General features: G+C 44.3%; 1 protein-coding gene across 3 annotated transcripts in view; it reads right to left on the bottom strand.

The window, feature by feature from the left end:
- Positions 1 to 18121: 18121 nt before the first annotated feature.
- The window catches only part of MAP3K4 (mitogen-activated protein kinase kinase kinase 4), a 146973-nt gene continuing 141317 nt past the window's right edge, over positions 18122 to 23777 (bottom strand). For all 3 annotated transcript variants that reach the window (XM_069974371.1, XM_069974372.1, XM_069974373.1), the window contains one exon: positions 18122 to 18627. In XM_069974371.1, the coding sequence (XP_069830472.1) occupies positions 18607 to 18627 (21 nt within the window). In that variant the 3' untranslated portion in view covers positions 18122 to 18606. The remainder of the gene's footprint in view (positions 18628 to 23777) is intronic.

Here is a 23777-nt window from a genome sequence, read left to right as displayed (position 1 = left end):
CATTGTGTGGTGATATTATCTGTTACTTATATACTGGTAGTATTGGCAATATTGGTGGGTTTGCTTAGTAACAGTATGGCAGTAACGTGTACAGTAGGGGGATAATATTTACTTACTGGTGTTATTTACTATGACTGTATTATCATGCACAGAAAATGATAGATAGATAGATAGATAGATAGATAGATAGATAGATAGATAGATAGATAGATAGATAGGAGATAGATAGATAGATAGATAGGAGATAGATAGATAGATAGATAGATAGATAGATAGATAGGAGATAGATAGATAGATAGGAGATAGATAGAAGATAGATAGGAGAGATAGATAGATAGATAGATAGATAGGAGATAGATAGGAGATAGATAGGAGATAGATAGGAGATAGATAGATAGATAGATAGATAGATAGGAGATAGATAGATAGATAGATAGATAGGAGATAGATAGATAGATAGATAGATAGATAGATAGGAGATAGATAGGAGATAGATAGATAGATAGATAGATAGATAGATAGATAGATAGATAGGAGATAGATAGATAGATAGATAGATAGATAGGAGATAGATAGATAGATAGATAGGAAGGAGATAGATAGATAGATAGATAGATAGATAGATAGGAGATAGATAGATAGATAGATAGGAGATAGATAGATAGATAGATAGATAGATAGGAGATAGATAGATAGATAGATAGGAGATAGATAGATAGATAGATAGATAGGAGATAGATAGATAGATAGATAGATAGATAGATAGATAGATAGGAGATAGATAGATAGATAGATAGGAAATAGATAGATAGATAGATAGATAGATAGATAGATAGATAGATAAATAGATAGATAGATAGATAGGAGATAGATAGATAGGAGATAGATAGATAGATAGGAGATAGATAGATAGATAGGAGATAGATAGGAGATAGATAGATAGATAGATAGGAGATAGATATCCAGTAGGAAATAGCTATCTAGCAGCTTATTATGTAGCTTTGATTACATGTGAGATCACAACCAGCAGACACATTTTAATAATTAAAACCTTACTACTTATACCGCCATTATATGGGGTGCAGACATAGTCAGGATAAAAGGGATTTAAAAAATATAGTAACTTTTGTCCAAAAACAGCACCACCCTGTCCTCAGACTGTGTGTGGTATTACAACTTCACTCCATTCACTTCAATGGAACTGAGCTGCAATACCTCACACAAACTGAAGAAGAGTGTGGCACTGTTTCTGGAAGAAGGTGGCCATGTTTTTCTCCTTTAACCCCTTAAGGTCAAAGCCTATTTTCGTTTTTGCGCTTTTGCTTATTCCATTTTAAGTTTAAAAGTCCATAGCGCTTGCATTTTTTCACCTAGAGACGTATATGAGCGCTTTTTTTTTTTGCGAAACCAATTGTACTTTGCAATGACAGGCATTATTTTTCCATAACATATGCTGCGAAACCAGAAAAAAATCATTTGCGCTGTCAAATTGAAAAAAAAAAGAATTTGTTTTGATTTCGGGGAGATTTGCATTTACGCCGTTCGCCCTATGGTAAAACTGACTTGTTATGCATGTTCCTCAAGTCGTTACGATTACTATGATATATAACATGTATAACTTATATTGTATCTGATGGCCTGTAAAAAATTCAAACCATTGTTAACAAATATACGTTCCTTAAAATCGCTCCATTCCCAGGCTTATAGCGCTTTTATCCTTTGGTCTATGGGGCTGTGTCAGGTGTCAGTTTTTGCGCCATGATGTGTTCTTTCTATCGGTACCTCGATTGCGCTTATACGACTTTTTGATCGTTTTTTATTACATTTTTTCTGGATTTGATGCGACCAAAAATGCGCAATTTTGCACTTTGGAATTTTTTTGCGCTGACGCCGTTTACCGTGCGAGATCAGGATTGTGATTAATTAATAGTTCGGGCGATTACGTGTGCGGTGATACTAAATATGTTTATTTATTTATTAATTTATATTTATAAAATGTGAAAAGGGGGGTGATTTGGACTTTTATTAGGGGAGGGGATTTTTTATTAATAAAAACACTTTTTTACTTTTTTTTTACTGTAACTAGAAGCCCCCCTGGGGGATTTGTATATAGACAGCACTGATCTCTCATAGAGATCAGTGCTGTGTATATACACAGCAAAGATCGATCAGATCGGTCATAGATTACTATGGCCTGCTGCAGGCCATAGCAATCTACTGCCGAGCCGGGATCAGCGTCATTCCGACGCTGAGGCCCGGCACGGGCAGAAGAACGGACCTCCCCCTCGCGATCGCATCGCGGGGGGAGATCCGTCCCACTAGACACCAGGGACGTGAGGTCTGAAGCCTCTAAGTGCAGCTGTCAGGTTTGACAGCTGCACTTAGAGGCTTAATTAGCCGGCGCGGCAACGGGACCCGCGCTGGCTAATAGAGGCACTGCCCGGCTGCATGTGTCAGCCGGGATCAGCGCCGTTCAGAGTGGGGTCCCGGCGGGACCCCGCTCTGAACACCCCGAGCGGCAATATGACGTATCAGATACATCATGGGTCGCTAAGGGGTTAAAGGGAATCTGTGAGGTCAATACCTGGTCTAGGGCTGTACATCTCAGCAGACAGGAGTGACAGGACCTTTAGTAAACTTTTATAATTGTCCTTTTCATTACCAACTAAAGTTTCACAACAGCAGCCGCAGCAGCCTATACGTCCATCAGTCAGAGCAGGAACGAGCGGGGCAGAAGGTGCTGCTGTTACTCAGCTCCGCCTCTCTGACACTTCAGCTGGTAATTAAAAGAATGATTATATTAGTTTACAATGGACTAAAGGTCCGGTCCCTGACCTGTACGCTGGGACCTACAGCTGTGCACCTGGTATAGACCTCACAGGTTCCCTTTAAGGGAACGTTCATACCTAATCGATTTGCGGTATACTGTATATGCCGCATCAAATCCGCAGCAGATTATGTTATAGCATTATTTTTAGGTGCTGGTGGTGGGTTCACATGTTTAAGGGAGTAGTGGGGGACATGGCTAAATGAAGCAGAATTTGCTACAGCGCATGTTTTACACGGATATCCATGATAATGGTATGTGGGCTGCTGGGGTCTGATTGCCAGGGCTGGTTTTAAGTCCCAGTCCGGCCCTGGCTGTATCCATGTTTTCCAGACAACCTTAGAGCTTTATCCAAGTTCAGCAGTCCCAGCTAATCAAATACCGAACGTTCGGGTTCGGATCGACTCGAACCCGGTTCGCTCATCTCTATAAAAACCAACTGAAAAAAAAAAAAATTTTAACACAGAAATGTCGACCAAATGAAAAGTGTGTACAGTAAATTTCCCCAATACTTGGTCGGGGAACCTTTTGCATGAATGATGGCATCAATGCGGCATGGCGGCGATCAGCTGATGGCACTGCGCAGGGGTTAGTGAAGCCCAGGTTGTTTTGATAGCTGGCTTCAGCTCGTCTGCATTGTTGGCTCTGGTGTCTTCCATCTTCCTCCTGACAATACCCCATAAATTCTCTATGGGGTGAAGGTCTGGTGAATTTGCTGGCCAATCAAGCCCAGTGATGCTGTGGTTAGTAAACCAGGGATTGGTACTTTTGGCTGTGTGGACAGCTGCCAAATCCTGCCGGAAGATGAAAATTCCATCTCCAAAAATCTTTCCAGCAAAGGGAAGCATAAAGTGCTCTAAAATTTCCTGGTAGACGGCAGCGGTGACTTTGGTGTTGATGAAACCCAGTGAAGCTCCACCAGCAGATGACATGGCTCCCCAAACCATCACTGATTGTGGAAACCTCACACTAGACCTCCAACAGCTTGGATTGGGCCTCTCCACTCTTCCTCCAGACTCTGGGACTGAGATTTCCAAATGAAATGCAGAATTTACTTCCATCTGAGATCAGCCCCTTGGATCACTGATCAACAGTCCAGTTCTTCTTCTCCTTGGCCCAGATAAGACGCTTCTGGCCTTGTTTATTGGTCAGGAGTGACACATGGGATGTAACACTTGTAGCCCATGTCCTGCAGACGTCTGGATGTGTTTGTGGTTTTTGAAGCACTGACTCCAGCAACAGGCCACTCTTTGTGAATCCCTCACAAATTTTTTAATGGCATTTTGGTTACAATACTGGTAAGACTGCGGTTCTCCCGGTTGCTTGTGCACCTTTTTTCTACCACACTTTTTCCTTCCATTCAACTTTCCATTAATCTGCTTTGATACAGCACTCTGAGAACAGCCAGCTTCTTTAGCAATTAACTTTTGTGGCTTTCCCTCCTTGTGGAGCATGTGAATGACTACCTTCTGGACATCTGTCAGCAGTCTTCCCCATGATTGTGTTGCATACTGAACCAGACTAATGGTGCGTTTACACAGAGAAATTTATCTGACAGATTTCTGAAGCTAAAGCCAGGAGCAGACTATAAACAGGGAACAGGTAATGAAGGAAATACTGAGATTTCTCATCTTTTCAAATCCATCCCTGGCTTAAATCTGTGCAAACGCACCATCTGGGACCTTTTAAAACACTTAGGAAGCTACCGCAGGTGTTTTGGGTTAATTCTAATTTTCTGAAATACTGACTTTTGGGTTTTTCTTGGCTGTAATCCATAATCTTCAACTTTAACAGAAATAAACGCTTGAAAAAGTTTACTTTGTATGTAATGACTCTATTGAATATATGAGGTCACTTTTTGAATTGAAATACTAAAAAAAAAAAAAAAGTTATTCTAATTTATTGCAAACCACTGTAGCTCAGTGCTGAACAGACGACTTGGAGAATAGTCAAGATTACATAAAATATTTAGAGGAACAGTCACCCGTCCAGGGTCTCAACCGTAAGGCTCTACAGCCTGCAGTTGATAAGGACATTGACCTTGCAGCAAGTCTCACTTGCTGGGATGAGGCATTGCACAGGTTATCAATGCCCATATTTAACCTGTTTAAATCTGGACAAAATATCAACTCTCCCGACTCCAGTCTCTATTTCTTCTTGTACCTTCATCAGTGGCTTCCTTAGAGCTTTGGTGACTTCTAGGGCTGAAATGGATACAGCTTCTTGGGCAGTAGCATCTGAATATGCTCTTTTTAAAGAAACTTCTAACCAACAATCCATTGGATCTTTTAAGATAGAGCCATCATCTGCTGGGACTAAGGTTCTTTTAGATAATTTGTCAACCCCAACATCTACTTTGGGAGCAGGCATCCAATCCTTAGACTTCTCTTCCACCAAACTATATCAGGTCTTGAATCTATGAGACAATACTGCAGCTTCTTTTGGTTTCTGCCATTCAACCTTCATCAGGTCTAGTACAGAGTCATCGACATTAAAACCTCTACGACCTCTGGAAGTGGATAGCCTCTCCTCATCCGACTGGTTCTGTGCTCTAACAGCTCTAATAAGCTTCTTCCTCCAGAGATGTAGCACCAACCTCGTCAATAACTATAGTCATTCTCCACTGGCGAATCTTGCATGGGGGAATCTTCCCTCCTGGGTCTTTTCTTGGCTGCAATCCCTGGTTGAAGGGAGTCCATAAGGTCACTGAAGGCTTGGTTTAGGCCTGGGGATGGAATACAATTAAACACAGGCCATCTTCTGGAGTAAGGGAGAGCGCATAGAGAAGCTTACCACTGACAGACTGTTTTATATAGTCCTTAACACAACCACATCGTGAATGGTAGGTTCAGTCTTCCCAGCAGGAGTAGAACGGCAGTCCAGACATTTAATATATTAACAATCCTCAGGAAGAGGTTTATCTACAAACAGTAAATACGCCTACAATACCATGTCATACCAAAATAAAGCTGGTGCAGCGCACCACTTACCACACTGGGCACAGGTAAGTTGTTTTCTCTTCATCGCAGTCTTTCTGCCAGCTGTAGCGCATCCTGATCCTTCTATTAAAGACATCTAGCAAAATAATAATGCATTAAAATCATATTGCAAGTAATAAAAAAAAACCTCTGCCAGGTAAACTCACCCTTAGCAAGAGTGTATAGCACAGAGATCTGTGAAGCTGTGTGTATGTGTAAGCACAATAATACAGCACTGGCCGCCCCAAACCATGGAGTTTAAATGGTCGAATTGGAGTCAAATAGGCCCCACCCACCGGAAGGACGTTGGCAGACAAAACCTAAGGAGGAAGAAAAAGGACAGACGATAATATGCATTCCCCCTACCAAAGGGCATGAAAACCGCCGCATATACCTGACTACAAGGAGAAAAAAAATGCTGTTTTCCACAGTTGTCCGCAAACCAGAAGTGCGTCAGCATAATGTCACTTCCGATAACGCCGAACACACATCTTAGAGCTTCAAGGGACAAAAGAAAATAACTGAGGTAAAGGGGGGCTGATGCCAGGATATAGCCTCCAGGGCGTGGAGTTACAGGTCTGATTCATTAAAATTCCTTCTTCCTGTGAGCTCATAGGGGCGGAGAACACCCCATCTGTTGTGAGGCTAATAGGACGTAAGGGAATATAAAATAGCCCCCTCTCTGTAGATAGCTTCTTCCTATATAGAATAGTCCCCCTATGTAGCTTCCTCCCCTTCATGTAGAATAGACGGCCCACATGTAAAAAAACAAAATAATAAAAGTATACTCACCTGTCACCTCGCTCCCCAGCTGCATCTCTCTCGCCTCCTGGAGCTCTGGAGTGACTTCTGTGTCCGCTTCTCTGCTGGCACTTGCTCCTCTGACGCATCGGCGTGAAATTAGCTAGGCCAGGAGGTTGCTGTGGCAGACGTACCTAAGGGCACTGCTGCAGGGACAGGGTGGTCTGAAATAGATGTGGTGCCCTTCAGTGCGATGGGGGAGGCGTTATTATAATGCCCTTAATATAATCCGCCTATGATGGCAGAGGGAGTATATGCGAGGAGTCCTGACACTTGCAGGTTGCTGCAGAATATATATATATATATATATATATATATATATATATATATATATATATATATATGTATTTTTTTTTTTTTTTCCCCTGCTTTTGTCGTCTTCTGGTCTGTTGTCTGATCCTCCTCACAAACAGTCTGACTAATCCATCTGGTTAGAGAGCTGCTGTTTTTTTTAATCCCCTACCAGAAGGAAGTCATCTAAATAATAGAAGGGAATGGTCTATTGATTCCTTATGTGCTGCCATGTCTGACACGATTTTTGTGAATACCTGAGGTGCTATGGATATGTGTAACGAGGGTCCTGAGCTGTAGATGTACCGAGTAGTTGTTCAGCCACATAGCTATCCTCAGAACTCCACATGTGTGCGTACATGCAGGTAGGCATCTTTTAGGTCTATTGATGCCATTTAACAGTCCTGTGACAACAGATTTACCATAGATTTGATAGTTTCTAAGATACCAAAGGTTCAAGGGAAGATTGATTCAGGGGTGAATTTTTATCACCACGAAGCAAGCGGGGGGCAAAATCTAAACAAACGCCATCTTGTGTACACTGGAAAAAACAGGAACCTTGATAAATGTTTTCCCACTTCTTGGCAAAATGGCGTAGTCTGTTCCTTTCTCGCTGCCGGGGAGGTAGGCTTCTTACTGGGCTCAGAGAAAAAAGGTATCCTCTAGATTTGTTAGACCCGGTTCCTTCCTCAGGAAGTTATCCCTGTCCTGGTTATGAACGAACTACTCAGGCGGGAAAACTCTTTGGCCCTGTGTTAGATGACCTTAAGAAAGAAATAGAAAGAAAAGTTACACTCATAATAAATAGAACATAAATGTGACTTGGAGACTGCATTCCTGTGACCAATTCTGCCAAATTGGTTTTCATCCCGTTCAGCAGCCTTATCCAATTCAGCCAGAAAAGCCGAGGGTGATGACCGATTGGCCAGCAGTTTCCCATGACCTTATAGGAAAGGTTCTTTGAGGACTTGGATGTATTAAAAAAAAAAAAAAAAAAAAAGCTGGAGGGGTTCCTTAGAAACTTTTACTGATTCTGAAAACCCATTGGGTCTTTAAGAGTTCCCATCACGGGACAGAGCCCCCAAAATAGATTGTCCATATCAAATGGGTATTTCCTCTTAACTATCCTAGAAACAAGCAGTGGGGTAAGGCACATACAAATATTTCAGCTTTATTACCAAAATCCCTTTTCCCTGGACATAAAAACCTTTTTTTTTTTTCTTTTTTTTGTCCCTTCTACAGCCCCAAACAATATGCCCTGTTCTAACTTTGGAAGCCTCCTACTTCATAGTGGGGTCCATGGTTAAAGAGGTCAGCTCTTTGGCTCCACAAACTCAATTAAGAATCCACATAAGCCTCTGGGGATGACTGTGCTGGAAACCCCCTATGTTCAATAGATAGTCCCCTCTTACGCAGTCAGACACAGATGTGGGCAAGACTTTGCGTGAAGGAGCAGAAGCATTACTGGCAACGGGCACACACTTCTGAGGGAGTTCAGTGAAAGACATTATTAAGGAAGAGATACCGATAGACCAAATGCTAGTCTAAGGTGGAACTTCAGCTGCAATCTTCACGTGTGAGGACTGTATCTCATCGTCTGAATCCTATTTTCCCACTACATAATCTGCACTCTCTATGACTTCAGGATATAGATCTCTTAGCAGAATTCCCTTAATAATACAAGCAGAGAAACAACCACCATTGGGATTTAGTAAAGGTAAAAAGATTATCTTCCCACACCCACTGGGGGAGTCAAAGCAAGTTGGAGCTCATCTTGGCTGGATACACAGACCACCTTCCACTGGCAACATAAAGGCTGGCTGAATCTCACCACCAACTCGTTTACTTTCCTTCCAGGGCTTCCTAAACAAGGAAGGCCTCAGCGTCAGCTGGCACATAGAAGGGACTGCAGAGACCACGTAGAACCAAATAAACTTGCAGCATGTTAACCAGGGATCCCCAGCATCTGGACCAGAAGTAGCAGAGACCATCCAGCTGGGGCAGACCAGTGTGCAAGGAGCCTGGCTGCAAGAAGGGACACAGCACCACCTGGCCTACATGGGGAGTTGGACAATTACCCCTCTGGAACATTCACCAAGGCAGCATCCAGAGAGAGGAGAGCTCCAGCCATCCAGATTCCACTGAGCTTCTGTACTCCAGGTTTCCGGCAGAGACGGGAACTGAGGATGAGAAGAGGGTTCCTGTCCCTGGGGTCCTTTTCTCTAATGGTGCTGTCATGTTGATGGGGATTTTGTATAGATTACACTTTGCCAAGCACACAACACAGCTGTACCAGTGACATGCATTCTCTGCCCTGAGGCATTAGAACCAATTACATTTCTTTTCTCAGCATCAGAGACCGAGATGCTCTACAAGTCGTCTATAGCAATGCTTCTCAATCCCAGTCCTCAGGCCGCTCCAACAGCTCATGTTTTGAAGATTTCCTTAGTATTTCACAGGTGATATCATTATACTCAGTGCATCAGGTATTAGCACAGGTGTCTTTGTATGGGATATCCTCAAAACCTGACCTGTTGGTGAGGCCTGAGGACTGGAAATAAGAAGAACTGCTCTATAGGAATCAGAGTTCGGCTCTCAGATCTTAACCTGCTGTGGTAAAATGAAAGGTGTGTTGTACCCATGGACTGTTATGTGTCCCATCTGCCACAAAATAGATGTACGTCCTCTCTTCATGTCACAGACCTCAGAAATATTTAACAGCTGCTTTGGATAATCAGAGTCTATTCTAAGAACCGGAATTTTACAAGTAATTCACCTTTTGTAAATAATTTTGGTAATGATTCTAGCTGCCCACCCACCAGGGGAAACCGCTGTAACACATGAGAGTATTGAGCAGCAATGCATTACCTGTCCAGGTGCATCCGTCTCTGTGCCCGCTCTACCTGAAAAGAAATCTAGCTAAATGGTGTATTTCTGGAGGCCCGGATGATTTCCCCATCCTGGGTACTAGATCTGTATTGTGTTGCATGCAGGCCCGCTTCTGCCATGAGGAGGAATGAGCCTTCCGCCTCAGGTGGCAGATTTTGCGGTCCGGCAGGGGGGCGGCATTATGTCCCCCCTGCTGTCATTTTTGTTAAGTATCACAACAAAAATGACAGTGGCCGCTCACCTGTCCCGTCGCCCGCGCTCTCCACATCCCGTCAGGTCCCGCGACGTCACCCTGCAGCTGTCACAGACCTCCAGGCTGTGGTGAGTGCCCGGGGTCAGTGGGGGACGCACAGCCTGGAGGTCCATGACAGCTGCAGGGTGACGTCGCAGGACCTGACGGGATGTGGAGACAGCGGAGAGCGCGGGTCGGCTGTGGCGTGGGACAGGTAAGCGGCTGGCTGGGGGGGGGGGCGTTCGATTCCGACCACCACTCGGGGTGGCTGCCTGAGGTTTGCCTCAGGCGGCAGAGACCCCAGAATCGGCCCTGGTTGCATGTAAATTCACACCGCACCCTGCATAGACTCTTAGCACTGCAGGACATTAGAGCTGTTGTGACTTGGTATACACAGTATTCCTACATCACCTGATGTACGAGGTGCACACATCCTTTCTACCAGTTACGGAGGTTGATGGTGGAATCATGTGGTAGCCATACTGTATATTATCCCCGTTGAGAATGTGGATAAGTCATTCAGTGGGTAAGATGGTGGAATGAACCATGTATTTTTATGATTCATAATATACAACAGCAACTACAATCAAAACCATGTGCAATGCAGATCATATGTTATTAGGGATATGCCCCAAGTGTCGTGAGATGACACTGCAGAGATCCCCAAAGCAGAAGTGCTATATACATCCCCCCGGCCAACCAAAAACATTCATCTTTGTGCTATTGCTTGTGTAGTTCTCAAACTCTGTTCCTACCACCAAATGGTAAGACGACGACTGCTTGATGTACATAGATCAGTGGGTAGAAGGGATTGAGAGAGAACTCCTCCAGCTATTTTCTTCCCATCCACTGAAACACTCCTTCCCCAATGCCCTCACTCCCCCTCACACCTACTATCTCCATCTCCTCAAACCCAAAGTTGAGACATCATCACTGACCTCTGAGCTGAAGATCGAGCCTCTTACGTCAAGGACAAGATGAATCCCATCTCCCAGTCCCCAATTAGTGTTGATCCCAATTCCCCCTCACATGACTTCAACCTACGACTCTGAGGAGGAGGAAGACTCTGGAGATGTCCTCCTCCTTCCTCTCACTCTCTTCGAGGTTGTTGTCACCGGCATCTACTGTTGATTTTGTTAAAACTCTCATTGTCGTTTTGATTAATTCCCGTCTAGACTACGGCAATTCTTACTAATTGGTGGCCTTCCTTCCTCTAAATCAGGGGTGTCAAACTCAGGCCCTCCAGCTGTTGCAAAACTACAATTCCCATCATGCCTGGACAGCCAAAGCTTTAGCCACGTGTGTTCTAAATGCTAACCCTCCAGTCTACTCTTAATGCAGCAACCAGGCTGTCCTGTCCCTGTTTTACCAGTCACTACACTGATGTCTCCTCCTCCTCTTGTACCAGTCACTACACTGATGTCTCCTCCTCCTGTACCAGTCACTACACTGATGTCTCCTCCTCCTCCTGTACCAGTCACTACACTGATGTCTCCTCCTCCTCCTGTACCAGTCACTACACTGATGTCTCCTCCTCCTCTTGTACCAGTCACTACACTGATGTCTCCTCCTCCTCCTGTACCAGTCACTACACTGATGTCTCCTCCTCCTCCTGTACCAGTCACTACACTGATGTCTCCTCCTCCTCCTGTACCAGTCACTACACTGATGTCTCCTCCTCCTCCTCCTGTACCAGTCACTACACTGATGTCTCCTCCTCCTCCTGTACCAGTCACTACACTGATGTCTCCTCCTCCTCCTGTACCAGTCACTACACTGATGTCTCCTCCTCCTGTACCAGTCACTACACTGATGTCTCCTCCTCCTCTACCAGTCACTACACTGATGTCTCCTCCTCCTGTACCAGTCACTACACTGATGTCTCCTCCTCCTCCTGTACCAGTCACTACACTGATGTCTCCTCCTCCTCCTGTACCAGTCACTACACTGATGTCTCCTCCTCCTCCTGTACTAGTCACTACACTGATGTCTCCTCCTCCTGTACCAGTCACTACACTGATGTCTCCTCCTCCTCCTGTACCAGTCACTACACTGATGTCTCCTCCTCCTCCTGTACCAGTCACTACACTGATGTCTCCTCCTCCTCCTGTACCAGTCACTACACTGATGTCTCCTCCTCCTCCTGTAACAGTCACTACACTGATGTCTCCTCCTGTACCAGTCACTACACTGATGTCTCCTCCTCCTCCTGTACCAGTCACTACACTGATGTCTCCTCCTCCTGTACCAGTCACTACACTGATGTCTCCGCCTCCTGTACCAGTCACTACACTGATGTCTCCTCCTCCTCCTGTACCAGTCACTACACTGATGTCTCCTCCTCCTCCTGTACCAGTCACTACACTGATGTCTCCTCCTCCTCCTGTACCAGTCACTACACTGATGTCTCCTCCTCCTCCTGTACCAGTCACTACACTGATGTCTCCTCCTCCTGTACCAGTCACTACACTGATGTCTCCTCCTCCTGTACCAGTCACTACACTGATGTCTCCTCCTCCTCCTGTACCAGTCACTACACTGATGTCTCCTCCTCCTGTACCAGTCACTACACTGATGTCTCCTCCTCCTCCTGTACCAGTCACTACACTGATGTCTCCTCTTCCTGTACCAGTCACTACACTGATGTCTCCTCCTCCTCCTGTACCAGTCACTACACTGATGTCTCCTCCTCCTGTACCAGTCACTACACTGATGTCTCCTCCTCCTGTACCAGTCACTACACTGATGTCTCCTCCTCCTCCTGTACCAGTCACTACACTGATGTCTCCTCCTCCTGTACCAGTCACTACACTGATGTCTCCTCCTCCTCCTGTACCAGTCACTACACTGATGTCTCCTCCTCCTCCTGTACCAGTCACTACACTGATGTCTCCTCCTCCTCCTGTACCAGTCACTACACTGATGTCTCCTCCTCCTCCTGTAACAGTCACTACACTGATGTCTCCTCCTGTACCAGTCACTACACTGATGTCTCCTCCTCCTCCTGTACCAGTCACTACACTGATGTCTCCTCCTCCTGTACCAGTCACTACACTGATGTCTCCTCCTCCTCCTGTACCAGTCACTACACTGATGTCTCCTCTTCCTGTACCAGTCACTACACTGATGTCTCCTCCCCCTCCTGTACCAGTCACTATACTGATGTCTCCTCCTCCTCCTCCTGTACCAGTCACTACACTGATGTCTCCTCCTGTATCAGTCACTACACTGATGTCTCCTCCTCCTGTACCAGTCACTACACTGATTTCTCCTCCTCCTGTACCAGTCACTACACTGATGTCTCCTCCTCCTCCTGTACCAGTCACTATACTGATGTCTCCTCTTCCTCCTGTACCAGTCACTACACTGATGTCTCCTCCTCCTGTACCAGTCACTACACTGATGTCTCCTCCTCCTGTACCAGTCACTACACTGATGTCTCCTCCTCCTCCTCCTGTACCAGTCACTACACTGATGTCTCCTCCTCCTCCTCCTGTACCAGTCACTACACTGATGTCTCCTCCTGTATCAGTCACTACACTGATGTCTCCTCTTCCTGTACCAGTCACTACACTGATGTCTCCTCCTCCTGTACCAGTCACTATACTGATGTCTCCTCCTCCTCCTCCTGTACCAGTCACTACACTGATGTCTCCTCCTCCTCCTGTACCAGTCACTACACTGATGTCTCCTCCTCCTCCTGTACCAGTCACTACACTGATGTCTCCTCCTCCTGTACCAGTCACTACACTGATGTCTCCTCCTCCTCCTGTACCAGTCACTACACTGATGTCTCCTCCTCCTCCTGTACCAGTCACTACACTGATGTCTCCTCCTCCTGTACCAGTCACAACACTGATGTCTCCTCCTCCTCCTGTACCAGTCACTACACTGATGTCTCCTCCTCCTCCTGTACCAGTCACTACACTGATGTCTCCTCTTCCTGTACCAGTCACTACACTGATGTCTCCTCCTCCTGTACCAGTCACTATACTGATGTCTCCTCCTCCTCCTCCTGTACCAGTCACTACACTGATGTCTCCTCCTCCTCCTGTACCAGTCACTACACTGATGTCTCCTCCTCCTGTACCAGTCACTACACTGATGTCTCCTCCTCCTCCTGTACTAGTCACTACACTGATGTCTCCTCCTCCTCCTGTACCAGTCACTACACTGATGTCTCCTCCTGTATCAGTCACTACACTGATGTCTCCTCCTCCTGTACCAGTCACTACACTGGTCTCCTCCTCCTGTACCAGTCACTACACTGATGTCTCCTCCTCCTGTACCAGTCACTACACTGATGTCTCCTCCCCCTCCTGTACCAGTCACTACACTGATGTCTCCTCCTCCTCCTGTACCAGTCACTACACTGATGTCTCCTCCTCCTGTACCAGGTCACTACACTGATGTCTCCTCCTCCTGTACCAGTCACTACACTGATGTCTCCTCCTCCTCCTGTACCAGTCACTACACTGATGTCTCCTCCTCCTGTACCAGTCACTACACTGATGTCTCCTCCCCCTCCTGTACCAGTCACTACACTGATGTCTCCTCCCCCTCCTGTACCAGTCACTACACTGATGTCTCCTCCTCCTCCTGTACCAGTCACTACACTGATGTCTCCTCCTCCTGTACCAGTCACTACACTGATGTCTCCTCCCCCTCCTGTACCAGTCACTACACTGATGTCTCCTCCTGTACCAGTCACTACACTGATGTCTCCTCCTCCTATACCAGTCACTACACTGATGTCTCCTCCTCCTCCTGTACCAGTCACTACACTGATGTCTCCTCCTCCTGTACCAGTCACTACACTGATGTCTCCTCCTCCTCTACCAGTCACTACACTGATGTCTCCTCCTCCTCCTGTACCAGTCACTACACTGATGTCTCCTCCTCCTGTACCAGTCACTACAGTGATGTCTCCTCCTCCTCCTGTACCAGTCACTACACTGATGTCTCCTCCTCCTCCTGTACCAGTCACTACACTGATGTCTCCTCCTCCTCCTGTACCAGTCACTACACTGATGTCTCCTCCTCCTGTACCAGTCACTACACTGATGTCTCCTCCTCCTCTTCCTGTACCAGTCACTACACTGATGTCTCCTCCTCCTCCTGTACCAGTCACTACACTGATGTCTCCTCCTGTATCAGTCACTACACTGATGTCTCCTCCTCCTCCTGTACCAGTCACTACACTGATGTCTCCTCCTCCTGTACCAGTCACTATACTGATGTCTCCTCCTCCTCGTCCTGTACCAGTCACTACACTGATGTCTCCTCCTCCTCCTGTACCAGTCACTACACTGATGTCTCCTCCTCCTCCTCTACCAGTCACAACACTGATGTCTCCTCCTCCTCCTGTACCAGTCACTACACTGATGTCTCCTCCTCCTGTACCGGTCACTACACTGATGTCTCCTCCTCCTGTACCAGTCACTACACTGATGTCTCCTCCTCCTGTACCAGTCACTACACTGATGTCTCCTCCTCCTCCTGTACCAGTCACTACACTGATGTCTCCTCCTCCTGTACCAGTCACTACACTGATGTCTCCTCCTCCTGTACCAGTCACTACACTGATGTCTCCTCCTCCTGTACCAGTCACTACACTGATGTCTCCTCCTCCTCCTGTACCAGTCACTACACTGATGTCTCCTCCTCCTGTACCAGTCACTACACTGATGTCTCCTCCTCCTGTACCAGTCACTACACTGATGTCTCCTCCTCCTGTACCAGTCACTACACTGATGTCTCCTCCTCCTCCTGTACCAGTCACTACACTGATGTCTCCTCCTCCTGGACCAGTCACTACACTGATGTCTCCTCCTCCTGTACCAGTCACTACACTGATGTCTCATCCTCCTCCTGTACCAGTCAATACACTGATGTCTCCTCCTCCTGGACCAGTCACTACACTGATGTCTCCTCCTCCTGGACCAGTCACTACACTGATGTCTCCTCCTCCTGTACCAGTCACTACACTGATGTCTCCTCCTCCTCCTGTACCAGTCACTACACTGATGTCTCCTCCTCCTGTACCAGTCACTACACTGATGTCTCCTCCTCCTGTACCAGTCACTACACTGATGTCTCCTCCTCCTGTACCAGTCACTACACTGATGTCTCCTCCTCCTGTACCAGTCACTACACTGATGTCTCCTCCTCCTGTACCAGTCACTACACCAATACCTTTCCCTTTGCCAGTCACTACAATACAATACAAACTCCTCCTGCTCAGCCATAAAGCTCTCGACAAAGCTGCACCTCCATACATCTCTTCCCTCATCTCTGTCTACCATCCTACCCGTGCCTTACGCTCTCTGCTAATGACTTGCGCCTAACCTCCTCCAAAAAAAAAATCTTAGGTTCTATAGAACTCGAACCTTCCACATTTGATTCCCGATGCGTTCCCGGTCTGTGGGGGAGGAGGAGACAGCCCGGGTACCGCCTGGAATTCCAGGATTCAGCCTAGGTAATGTCTCCTCCTTCCCACAGACCGGGAAGGCATCGGGAATAAAATGCAGAAGGTTCGAGTGCTATAGAACCTAAGATTTGCCGCTGTTCGATCATCTTTACACATGACAACTGGGGAGAGATGGGAGCCGGGTTTAAGCCACATGCATTTCTTTACATGTAGAAACACCGCCATACCAGACCTTACCAATACCACCATACACCCCCCCTCCCCCCGGAAAGAAACAAGATTTACTGGCAAGTTTGAATAAGAAAAAAAAAATTGTTTCCTTCCCCCCACTACTGCCCTAGGCACCGGACCACGGGTGCCTAGAGATAAATCCAGCCCTGACTCCCATCTTCAGAATGTTACCCAAGCTGTACAAGTTTTATGGAATACATTACTAAAGACTGTCAGATTCGCCTCCAGCACCCAAAGCTGCACACCTGCCCTTAAACCCATCTTTTAATGCAGTTTATCAAATTCCCTAATTTGACCCCCCACATGCCTCATGCTCCAACCCCCTTCTCATAGAGCTTACAGATTATTATCATCTTTATAATCTTCCTCCACTCAATCAGCTGCCTGGGGTGTTCCTAATGATGCGGGCGGGGAGGAGGGATGGAGGGGCGGTGCAGGACTTGGGCACACACACTCTAGGTCACGCCAGTATGACACAGGGCTGTAAGTTTAAAAGTAGTTATTAAGGACAATAACTGCATCACCTGCCAAACGGACCCCAGGACAGAACTTGGATTAAAAGCAGCTACCCGAAGGTACAAGCGGTTGGGGGGGGGGGGGCAGATTGTGGGTACAGAGTCACTTTAAAACACGAGGTTAAAAAAAAAGTGCAATTATTTTTTTTTACAATTTCACTTTGCTAATAAAAAAAGTGTCTGGAGGGAAGGGGTTAACAAACACGTACAATAACTGATAGGCGTGCTAGTATTTACCCAGGTTGCAGAAAATGGTGCAGGTAACATGACCCGAGTGACGGTCCTCAGGTCAGTGCTCGTCCTCACGTTCGACTGATTGTCCAGCTAACAGAGTGCTGGTCAGTGAGATCCGTCTTCATCCTCAGGTGCGACTGACCGTGCAGCTACCCGAGTGCCCGTCAGTGAGATCCGTGCTCCTCCTCTGGCACTCGGGTAGCTGCACGATCAGTCGTACCTGTCAGTCCTGAGTACCGGAGGACAAGCACCAACCTCACTGACAGGTACGACTGATCGTGCTGCATGACCAGTCACTGAGATCTATGCTCGTCCTCCGGCACTCAGGTAGCTGTACGATCAGTCGTACCTGTCAGTGAGATCCGTGCTCGTCCTCCAGCACTAAGGTAGCTGCACGATCAGTCGTACCTGTCAGTGAGATCCGTGCTCGTCCTCCGGCACTCAGGTAGCTGCACGATCAGTCGTACCTGTCAGTGAGATCCGTGCTCGTCCTCCGGCACTCAGGTATGAGTGATCGTGCAGCTACTTTTATCTCGCGTGCGGACAGAGAAATGTGCGGCTGATAATGAATTGGCTGATTTTACAGGCCGCACAAAATACCAACAAGCCGCTCTTATTCGCCCAATAATCTGCCTGTGTAAAAGGGCCTTTAGTTACATCCTCCCCGATACGTAGGAATGAAATACTATTAGATCCTAAAATAAACCATTTATTAAGAAAATGTTCTTCCAACTTTAACCTTTTTTCTGTGATAACAAATCTGAGCAGTAACATGACAGGTCCGCGGTAGACTTGACAAACAGGGAACATTTACACGGTCCAGTATCGTACAACCTGCGTCAGAGCTCGAAACATTGCAAACAGTATAATGTTTATTACAGGTGTCATTTATATGAGAAATAAGCCGGAGAACATAATAAAACACAATGGTCCATGTACAGTAGTAATGGCACTTCACCAGAACATGCAGCTTTTATAAAAATAATAAACACATACTGGACAAGAAACGGCGCCAAAAACCATGTACAAGAGCAGCAGGAGAAGTGACAGCCGCTGCAGCCTGCCATCATGGTGCGACCTGTCACTGGCGTCTCAGCTTAGTCTATGTAAATATTACATACAGTAGTGATTAGGAGATGACTCGCTGAAATACATTAGGCCACAATGTCCCGACAGCTTCATTCTTCATCTGTGCAAACCTGCCCGACAAAGGAGGCAAAGATGACCGAGGTTAGAGGCCAGACTAAAGACACCCGAACGGTGGCAATAACAATACCCCCCCCCCCCCCGAATAAAAATACCGACCCCGTACTAACTCCAATCACAGCTGCTACTAAAGTTGGATAACACCGACACTCCTCCCTGACAGGACGGACCAGAGTCATCACCAGATACATAGCAACCAATCACCGCTCAGCAACAATTAGCGGAGCACTGACTGACGCCCAATGGTATGCTGGGCTGTATATATATAATGGTATGCTGGGCTGTATATATATATATATATATATATATATATATATATATATATATATATATATATATATAATGGTATGCTGGGCTGTATATATAGATATATATATATAATGGTATACTGGGCTGTATATATATAATGGTATGCTGGGCTGTATATATAATGGTATACTGGGCTGTATATATATAATGGTATGCTGGGCTGTATATATATAATGGTATGCTGGGCTGTATATATAATGGTATGCTGGGCTCTATATATATAATGGTATGCTGGGCTCTATATATATAATGGCATGCTGGGCTGTATATATATATATAATGGCATGCTGGGCTGTATATATATATATATATATATATATATATATATATATAATTGTATAGTGGGCTGTGTATATGTAATGGTATGCTGGTCTGTATATATATATATATATATATATATATATATAAATAATGGTATGCTGGGCTGTATATATATATAATGGCATGCTGGGCTGTGTATATATATATATATATATATATATATATATATATACGGTTGCAAATAGTGATAAGGATCCGGCACTCCGAGAAGTTTAAAATTCAAAAACTTTTATTGGAACATATCTAAAAAACAGCTGAGCAGCTCATGCTGTGTGGCCTGAAAGACTGACGCGTTTCGCGCATGCGCGCTTAATCATAGTCTAATGGTCAGTGTGTGGCTAAAGATTTAAAAACAAGTAATGGCCAATAGAATGTCTCCCCATGCACATGTGTGCAGGTGGGGTCGATAAGTGCAATCAGTGGTGTACTCCTGCTTGGGCATTGTTCAGTTAGTACAATGGTCAGTTCACATTACAAAAAATGTATATATGAGTTTACTGAACGTGATGCTATAATTTGTATGTCGGCAATGATCATGTGATACAGATGATGAGAAGTGGAGTGTGATGACACATCATCCACGTTGGAGCGTGTTCGGCGGCCAAGTCGTATTTTTAAAAATGAAAAGATGCCAAACTTTATCGCATGAGAAACGACCGAGCCGCACAGTCTGAACTGCGCTCTAAAGTTAAATGCCATGAGGGCAGATTAATGTATAAATTATGAAATTAGTGCTTGTGTTTAGTTAACATGTCTGAATAGCAATTTTTTGACATGCCCCCATGATGGCTCTGAACGTGTGTTGAAAAGTACAGCCCTTGATAGTGGGTGAAAGAGATGTATGAAAATGTATGTATTTATTTATTTGTCTTGATGACTATGCCATGTTCACATATAAGCAAGGGCTGTAAACAAAGTATATGGCCTGGTGGCGGAATCTGAAATGTATATATTGGATGTGCACATGTCCACAGATACCTAATTATGTAAGGATAAGAGGATGTGTGCACAATAGATGTAAGATACTACTTGGAAGTATGAAATAACAGCACCAACACAAAAACATACTACACAAGTGACTTCATCAACTGTGAGAAGGATCATGTCATCTATATCATAGAGTGTGGAGCGTGTGGATTAAAATACGTCGGTTGCACGATAAGAAAATTGAAAAAGAGGATTAGCGAACATTTAACCGACATCAAAAAGGGTTCCAACTCACACTGCTCGGGTGCGGCAAAGCACTTCATAGATGTACATAATGGAAACACCTCAAGCTTTACCTTCTATGGGATTAAACATATTACTATACCTCAGAGAGGCGGTAACAGACAAGAACTACTCCGCAACAAGGAAGCTGAATACATATTTAAATTGGACACAAGAAGCCCCCTTGGCCTCAATTACAGGAATGATCTTTTGTATCACTATGTAAATTAATCAGTATATTATCTCTTGATTATGGTCATATTACAAAACACCATTTATTATTTATTTATTTTCTATGATATTTACAGTTCTTTACTATTGAGTAGCATTGTTTGATCATTGTGTATACACCTCCACATTTTCACATATACATGTGTTTGTGGACAGGTATACATTCATTATTTTGCATATACACTTTGGATTCCATCATCAGACTATGCATTAACATGTAACCTGGGTTGGACACACTGATATTTACTACTTATCACTCATGATTTATTTATTTATTATTCATTATATTTTTTTGCACACATAATTTCATACTTCCAAGTAGTATCTTACATCTATTGTGCACACATCCTCTTATCCTTACATAATTAGGTATCTGTGGACATGTGCACATCCAATATATACATTTCAGATTCCGCCACCAGGCCACACATTTTGTTTACAGCCCTTGCTTATATGTGAACATGGCATAGTCATCAAGACAAATAAATAAATACATACATTTTCATACATCTCTTTCACCCACTATCAAGGGCTGTACTTTTCAACACACGTTCAGAGCCATCATGGGGGCATGTCAAAAAATTGCTATTCAGACATGTTAACTAAACACAAGCACTAATTTCAAAATTTATACATTAATCTGCCCTCATGGCATTTAACTTTAGAGCGCAGTTCAGACTGTGCGGCTCGGTCGTTTCTCATGCGATAAAGTTTGGCATCTTTTCATTTTTAAAAATACGACTTGGCCGCCGAACACGCTCCAACGTGGATGATGTGTCATCACACTCCACTTCTCATCATCTGTATCACATGATCATTGCCGACATACAAATTATAGCATCACGTTCAGTAAACTCATATATACATTTTTTGTAATGTGAACTGACCATTGTACTAACTGAACAATGCCCAAGCAGGAGTACACCACTGATTGCACTTATCGACCCCACCTGCACACATGTGCATGGGGAGACATTCTATTGGCCATTACTTGTTTTTAAATCTCTAGCCACACACTGACCATTAGACTATGACTAAGCGCGCATGCGTGAAACGCGTCAGTCTTTCAGGCCACACAGCATGAGCTGCTCAGCTGTTTTTTAGATATGTTCCAATAAAAGTTTTTGAATTTTAAACTTCTCGGAGTGCCGGATCCTTATCACTATTTGCAACCATTTACCTATTTGACGGACAGCCACCGCCAGGAACCGTGCACCCTCTCACATACGCTGGAGACTCCAACCAACATACAAAGAGGTGAGCTGATTTCCCCTGTTTACCCTTGTTCACTATATATATATATATATATATATATATATATATATATATAAAATTGTATGCTGGGCTGTATATATAAATAGTAAAATGGGGCCGGACGGCACTGTGTGGCTCTATGGCTCAAGTGGGTGCTTCAACCTCAGTGGACGGACTCCAAGACCACCTTAGTAGTACAATAATCGAGAAGAGGCGGCACTCCAATATTCAGTGAAAAAAAGAAGATGATTTATTCACCCATCAATGTGAAACGTTTCGATCTCCCAATGAGATCTTTTTCATTGGGAGATTGGGAGATCGAAACGTTGCACATTGATGGGTGAATAAATCATCTTTTTTTCACTGAATATTGGAGTGCCGCCTCTTCTCGATTATTATTATTATTATTATATATATATATATATATATATATATATATATATATTGGTATGCTGGGCTATATATATATATATATATATATATATATATATATATATATATATATATATATAATGGTATGCTGGGTTGTATATATAATGGTATGCTGGGTTGTATATATAATGGTATGCTGGGCTGTATATATGTAATGGTATGCTGGGCTGTATATATATAATGGTATGCTGGGCTGTGTATATATATATATGGTATGCTGGGCTATATATATATATATATATATATATATATATATACACACATACACACATATATATATATATATATAATGGTATGCTGGGCTGTATATATATAATGGTATGCTGGGCTGTATATATATAATGGTATGCTGGGCTGTATATATATATAATGGTATGCTGGGCTGTGTATATATAAGTAATGGTATGCTGGGCTGTATAAATAATGGTATGCTGGGGTGTATATATATATATATATATATATATATATATATATATATATATATATATAATGGTATGCTGGGCTGTATGTATATATATAATGGTATGCTGGGCTGTATATATAATGGTATGCTGGGGTGTATATATATATATATATATATATATAATGGTATGCTGGGCTGTATGTATATATATATATATATATATATATATATATATATAATGGTATGCTGGGCTGTATATATATATATATATATATATATATATATATATATATATAATGGTATGCTGGGCTGTAAATATGTATAAATCTGTCTGTAGATCACTCTATAAGGGCAGCCAGTGGGTTCTGAGCTCTGGCATACGATATCCATGGTATTGTATGAGATGCAACTTCAGCCCCTTCACGCTGCCTTCTGCGTATTATCCTCTACCAGCACTAATAATAAGCAGGAGGCAGAGTGTGAGGGCCGTGTACATGACACAACTAAAGTCACTGCAAACAACGGCCAATCTCAGTGTAGTCAATGTGCTGGGCCGCACAAGCGATCACTGTGTGGTTATGTGGCCATTTAAATAAGAGGATTTTTTTGTACTCACCGTAAAATCCCTTTCTTGTGGCTTCATTGGGGGACACAGCACCAGTGGGTATAGGCTACTGCCACTAGGAGGCGACACTAGACAGAAGAAGAAGTGACTCCGCCTGGCAGGCTATACCCCTCCTACAGGCACCAGGCTAACTCAGTTTAGTCACAAGCAGTAGAAAGTAGTAACAAAAACAGGCAAAAACACACGCTGGTCCCGGGAACGAAAACCCCAAGAACAGAACAAGCCCCGGGAGCACAACCTCAAACAGGGTGGGAGCTGTGTCCCCCAATGAAGCCACAAGAAAGGGATTTTACGGTGAGTACAAAAAAAAATCCTTTTTTCTTGTGCCTGTCATTGGGGGACACAGCACCATTGGGACG

The sequence above is a fragment of the Dendropsophus ebraccatus genome, chromosome 6 (genome assembly GCF_027789765.1).
Source record: "Dendropsophus ebraccatus isolate aDenEbr1 chromosome 6, aDenEbr1.pat, whole genome shotgun sequence".
NCBI lineage: Eukaryota > Metazoa > Chordata > Amphibia > Anura > Hylidae > Dendropsophus > Dendropsophus ebraccatus.
This window is presented reverse-complemented; position numbering and strand designations above follow the sequence as displayed.